General features: G+C 41.4%; 2 protein-coding genes across 2 annotated transcripts; one reads left to right on the top strand and one right to left on the bottom strand.

Annotated features, from left to right (window-relative positions):
• Positions 1–775: 775 nt before the first annotated feature.
• On the bottom strand, positions 776–4,320 carry PHYSODRAFT_303518 (hypothetical protein; the record flags this gene model as incomplete). Its single annotated transcript, XM_009533497.1, has 6 exons — positions 776–1,981; positions 2,217–2,413; positions 2,537–2,591; positions 2,697–2,856; positions 2,883–3,805; positions 3,835–4,320. The coding sequence occupies 6 exons, from the start codon at positions 4,318–4,320 to the stop codon at positions 776–778; spliced, it is 3,027 nt and encodes a 1,008-aa protein (XP_009531792.1).
• A 643-nt stretch (positions 4,321–4,963) lies between these two features.
• On the top strand, positions 4,964–5,842 carry PHYSODRAFT_317058 (hypothetical protein; the record flags this gene model as incomplete). Its single annotated transcript, XM_009533498.1, has 2 exons — positions 4,964–5,621; positions 5,715–5,842. 2 exons carry the CDS (start codon positions 4,964–4,966, stop codon positions 5,840–5,842), a joined length of 786 nt encoding a protein of 261 aa, XP_009531793.1.
• Between the last annotated feature and the right edge of the window lie 836 nt (positions 5,843–6,678).

The following is a 6,678-nucleotide window of genomic DNA, read 5'->3' on the forward strand; positions in this document are numbered from 1 at the left end:
TCTTGAACTCAATGACGAAAGCTTCATTACTATACGCTGTCTCAAGCACCAACACTCTTTCGGTAGAGCGTCTTATCAAGAACACTTGGAGGATGTAGATTCTGAAAACGAACTCGTAGTGATCGCCCTCAACTCATTCAGATCTCCTATAGCTAAATCCTGTAATTATATCTCTGTCCTCTATCATTGCAACAAGTGTAATAATGATACGTACATTTTGCTAGGTGAATACTTTGGTAGCTACAAAAACTTCTTGCTCAAATTGCAAGATCTGATCACGATGCCTAACGTATGCTCGTGTTGTAGGCAAAGAACGTTATTGAAAAAATACAAAGAGGTAGACTTATGTCCTCGATGTTACAGGCACATACCACACGAATACGTTAGACATATTAAGGACAGAGAGTTTCACGAGGAAGTACGAAACGCTTTCCTGAAGTCGTTAGAAGAACACGGGCGTTTTAAAGTACGAAAGAGGGAATACGTCTACGATACGTTTTAATCATCGGAGCATACCTCGATTATAGAAGGTTTACGCGAACGCTTTTCTTCTTTTAGTACTCTATGTAGCAATTGTAAGCAATACTGTTACGAAATAGATAAGATTCTCTACTCGAAGTCCTCGATCGGTCGTTGTATTGAAGTATATAAGCTCCTTGATCGCATATTGATCTGTGAAGCCTGCAGGTCATACCTATGTGCAAGCGTCTCAAACGGTCATTGATAGGGATTCGAGGAACGAGTGTAGAAATTTTAAAACTTCAGTGATGTGCGTTTATGTATAGAACTCAATTGCATGTGCTAGGGAGTCTGGAGTACAGTTGCTGAACTTCGTCTTCTCGATATACTCTTCTAAGGATCTGTTAGTTGGGTGCTTGGATGAGTGAGAATCTGTGTCTTCATCGCCTGTACTGTTCGACATCTCATTGGTAGCATTCTGTGACGCTACAGTGAAGGGAAAATCCTGAAGCATCCACCTTACGAAGTCTGCACGCAAATTCATCAGTATATAGTCCTTAGGCTTGACCTTACAAATGCACATCACCGTCAAAAGCCTGCATTTGGGACACTTCGATACGACCACCATTCCTGATTCCACGCAATGTTGTCGTATCATCTCAAAACTTCTTACTGATGCTTGCGTAATGATTGACATCTCGCCATCTTTAGGACCACTTCCCATCTTTCTGTTAGGCGGTCGCCCTTCTGTCACAGGTTCGGAGACTAATTGTTGCTTGTTCTCAACAAGGTGTGCTAGAGGATAATACTGGCATATTCCGTAGTAGCACTTAGTGAGTACAATCCCTTTCTCGTCGGCATATTCTTTCATTTTCATGAAGTCTTTAGCCCGCCAACTCATCAGAGCGCGGTATAGAATGACGTATTTCTTATTGACCAGGAATTGCTTGTTTCCGTTTTCCTCATCTATATGTGTCCAAGTTTTGATGTCCTCGTGTTCCGCGTCAGAATCACTACTATCGCTTTTACGTTCTTCTTCTGTGTCCATTTCGCTACTGAGTATATCCCTATCTCCGTTCCTAGTCAGTGTTCCATACTCATTCTCGAGTGCTGATTTTTCTGATTTGCAGTCGAGACAGCTTCCGCCCAACCTTCTGGTTCTGGAGGGATCTATTTGATTCAGCACAGACTCCCATCTTCTGAGTTCTACAGGGAAGAAACAAAGAAGGACATGTATAACCTTTCCAGACGATGTTTCGTAACCTGGTACCTTGACGTAACACGAAAATTCTCTCTTAGGCAACCGACTCTCTCTTTCATATTTATGGTCCTTCGGTGTAAAATTCACTACATCACGACCTACTATTTCCATAGCTCTGAAAGCTTCATGGAGTTGCTCCTTAGTTTCTCTGTTGACTAATGAAGTCATCGGAAACTGAACGTGAGGATCTATTGTTATGTCTAGGTCCGCATCGTAACCCATAACGTTATACCTCCTGTCAACGATTACCGAGTTCGTGAACTTTTGTCCATAAGGAGAACTTATCACCCACTCGCGATACATCCGACTTTACTAGAAGCGTAAGTGATCTGTTCTTATTAGAGTTGATGGATTCTACTATTTTTGTGGTCGTGCCTGCGATTCTACACCATCTATGGGTCTCTGGACTTATCTTTTCTCCCATAGCTACTTCTACACCTTTTTTGATAGGGTGAAAGACATATCCTTCTCTTGTGAATATCTTTTCATCACTGACCTTCGAAGAAAACACTAACGCATCAGCGTAAGTGAATTTGTTATTCACGAACATTGTAACCAATGGAGCTTCTGGAATGGTCATATTCTGAACGTCCTCTTTCCTATCCATTATTTGTGACATAAGCTTTGTTCTTATAATCGGGTGATACTCGCAAACAGGCCGCATGCAAGAAGCGTTAGAAGCGAAAAGTTTAGCTATTTCTTGACATATCATTGAAGTTCCTAGTAGAATTCTCACGGCGACTGATGACTCTGAGAAGCTTACCAACTTAGCCAGTGTTCTGCATTTTTCATGGAACGAACTCTTAACGTACTTACTACCCAACTTTCTGATAACTTCCCTATCGCGAAACATGACATTATCGAGCCAGAGCTGGTCATAATGTAGTTTCTTGGTATCCTTAACGCTTTATGGCCTCATAAGGCATCCTGCTGCTATAGAGATAACGCAAACTCTTAACTTTCGGAATACCCATACCGAGGGCGCGTCCCATCCTTTTTGCTTCAGTCTCTTATCTAGAATGGAATCTATATAGTCTTTGTCGGTTTCTACGACAACGCCACAGAAGCATATCTTCCAGTCTCTCTTGCCACCATAACTTCTCTTAACTACCTTCAGGGAGACGTAGTCTTCGATACTAATTCGTCCGTCACTAGCCTGAACCTAACGCCGTGTACGAGAGACATAATATTGATAGCGTTAGTACTGATGGTAGTATACTCAGAAGCTATGAATCCCTTCCAGGACTTCCGAACTTTTCCTATCTCGGTATCGTACTTGGCTACTTGATCGAATGGCATGAAAACTCGCATCTCCACTAAAGCGTTATCGCACATTAACGCAAATAAAGTAGGTCGGAAAGCGCCGCTCTCTAGTTTAGTGAACTGTTCTTGATGATACACAGAACCGTTATTAACAGCCTCTGTACATGCTTTGAAAGCAAGGAAGTTGTAGAATTGAAGCGGTTGTACTCTATCTATCTCATTCCTAACGCTAATCCAGATTTCGCATATGGTCTTGTGGATGTTATTATCGTTTCTTATCCACTGGTCTTTGCGTAACTTCGACATACAACGATCCCACGTCTTGCTGTTTCCGGACTTTCCATTATGTTCCACGAACAAATAGTAGTTCTTGTTTTTCGAGTCTCTGCAAGCAGTGGTTAATACAGGTGCGTCATAAATGTTGTCGTAGAATCGAGGCACTGCGAATGACTTGTAATTAGAAGCTAGGTTCCTGTTATCTACATTCAACGTTTCTTCGTACGCGATGTTGTCATCGCTTAAGTCACCTCCCATGAGAAACAATGAAGCTGTCGCCTTCATAAACTGTCTGTTAGGAAGGTTAGTAGTAACTAACTTAGGAGCCTTTACCTTATCATTCCATCCGGGAAGATGCTTCTCCAGTGTGGCGGAATCTGCGAGGAAGTCTTCCTCCTCATTAAATCCTAAGAGTTCTTGGAACTCAGCGTCCATCGTCAATGTTGATCGATTATTTGCTCCCCATTTTTTAAAAAGGCATGTTGAATTATTATTGATGGTTAGACTAGACACGGAATTTAAGTTTCGAATTTGAAACTCATAATACTACGGACAAGATCCTTAGCTTTGCTTACTATATCTAGTAAGAGGAGAGCTTCTGTGTCTACAACGTACTCGAACACAGAAACCAACAAAATAAGTACTCTTGCTCGTATAACACGGAGGTATTCGCCTTCGTTGACCACGTTAGAGTTAGCGATACTGAATAAAACTTCTAATTCTGTCTGAGATAAGGTATCGCTTTCCATCTCGTCGACCATGTTCTCGTCATCGACTTCGTCGACGATGTCATATTTGTCACTTTCGTAAGCTTCATATGCCTTGTCGATGACTTCGTCGATTGACACTTTACTCCCCACGCACTTCCTGTACTGAGAGTTTCTGTCTATTGTCAAACTATCGGAATACGGATTCTCTGCGTCGTTAGCGCTGATATAAGATGCTATTTTCATACACTCCGAGAATTCACTGTAATACGCAGCGATGTCGTCTAACATACGTTTTCTTACGATCAGATTGTCTTCAGTTTTTGATTTGTACTGGTTCCAGAAATGACGCATTTTCTTGTAGGTTTCGATGAAATCCAGCGAATGACGAAAGAAAGATTTGTTTATGATAGCTATTTTATGAACACTTGGTGTACTACTGGTGTTGTTGATACATGCACCCTCGCCGTTTATATCTAGGCACCAAAATACACTCAGTATGAACGAAAATACGTTAATGTACCGTACGGTCATTACTTCGGCCCTAACATCGAGTTCGGTATGCGCTCTTATCATGTTGGTTATGGACTATCACGCGGAGTTTTTTTTTGCTCCTGCTTCTTCGTATTTACAATGCGCTTACTAACGTTATATACTCCCCGTACCTCTGCTCTTAGAACACTGGATATTATGAGTACAGGATCGTACTATGATATATAAACTCTCTAAAATTAGGGGGCTTGCCGACGAAGCCTTATGAAATTAACTTTTCAATAAGGTCCTTTACTTGTTATGGTTTGCTCCTGCCACTGCCTCTTCGTAATGACTATGATTTGCGCGAGCGCGAAATCGGCTCAACTATTTTATCAGGTTCAGTGGCGGCTTTTCTGTTTCTGAACTCAGTAGAGTATTTATATTTCTTTAAGAGAAAGATTTCGCACTTGTGTTATCCGAGTGAAGCTTAAGAACTGGTATTAAATATAACTCAGAGACGACAATGTATCAACGCCTGCTATCGTTTCTCATTTCGTCATCGGTGGCTTTATTTTCTAACGCACATACCTGGATTGATTGCCTGGATCTCAATTACACGAAATTATCAGAAGAATACGGAAGTTTCATGCAGTCTACTTCTTCTGTTATGAATGTTTGTAATGGTTATGGAGAGGGATACCCTGGACGGTACGGAGGAACCGACATAGATTCCGTTTATACTCATAGGATTGTTCATGATGATGAAGTTCTAGGCGTGGATGTATGTGATGGAGGTAGACTAGAGTCAGAATACTCGAGAGGACAGAACGTTTTGAAAGTGGAACCCGGCATGCGTGTGTACTATGGGTATTTGTCGAACGGTCATGTAAGCATAGACGAACTGGGTCAGAACACCTACCACGGAGTTTATTGGTCTGGTTCTAGTTCTTATCGTATTAATTCTACATTGCAAATCGACAACTCTACTCTCATAGACGGAAAAGTACTACCATTCGATGATGGAAGATGTGGTGGTAATGATCAGATAAGCGTTAGTAATGGCTACACACGTATGGATTCAGGGGTTCCGTGTATCGGTTATTTCGACGTACCTGATGATACTGACTCAGGAACTTACGTTTTGGTGTGGTATTGGAGGATGTACTTGTTGAACTCAGCAGGTGAATATGATTCTGTGTGTAATGAAGGCAGAGGTGCCGCTAGTTACAGTACCTGTTTTAAGATGGAAGTCAGTAACACTAATAACACGACAGGTGTTAAAGATCAGACACTATTCTCGTACGAAGACTCTTTGCATAACTCCAACGATAGTAGTGCGTGTAATCTGTTACCCTACATGAACTTTGAAGGCCTGCATATTTCTAACTCTGACCGTTTTTAAGGTAAGCCGTGACTTCTTGGTACTCAGTGTCTTTTTCTTAAAACCGTAGGAGTTTCTATGATAAACTATCGGTAGCGACTGAATGTGAGAGGTACTCCGTCTCTAAAAGTATCTTTAACCTGTTTTGTACGTATCCTACCCAATTGTCTTCAACCTTGTCTTCTCCTATACGACAAGCAGTGAAGCCTTCGAATGTTTTGTTTCCCAAGAGCGTTCCTGTATTAGGTCTCCTTATACAAAACGGGCATAACACGAAAAGGGAGAAGCGCTCGTTGCTAATCCAGTCACTATTCATTCCGTATGTAACAACCTTCATGGATTCAGGAATCACGATTTCCTCCTTTGATAGGCTTAGTAGCCAGTTACCGCGTATGGTACAGGTGCAAGGTCTGTTAGACATATCGGGTAGAGAAGAGAGCTTGCATCTCATGAAGTATTCTACCATAGAGCTAGGTATTGTTATATTATATACTCCTCGTATGATATATTCCTTAACTACGTCGATAGTAACCAAAGCCCTTTTGGGTCCTTTATAAAAAGTCGATAGACACCGTGAGAATATCTCCGACTTTCTTTTTCCTGTGGTATGTGACAAACTCGGACGGCTACAGTGTTTACATTCTCCTATGAAGTCATTTCTGCTATTAAGGTTGAATAAGGAATCGATTTCAATTAAGTCTGACGACTCGAGCGGTATAGTACTTCTTTTATTTGTGTCTATACCGGAACAAAAATCCAGAAAGATATCTATAGGTTTTCTTCGAGCTCTTGACATCCGAGTCTGCTTTTCGCTCATTGAATAGCATTTCGATATAGGAGGTGAACCCAGTAACCTT

This window comes from Phytophthora sojae, assembly GCF_000149755.1.
Source record: "Phytophthora sojae unplaced genomic scaffold PHYSOscaffold_6, whole genome shotgun sequence".
NCBI lineage: Eukaryota > Oomycota > Peronosporomycetes > Peronosporales > Peronosporaceae > Phytophthora > Phytophthora sojae.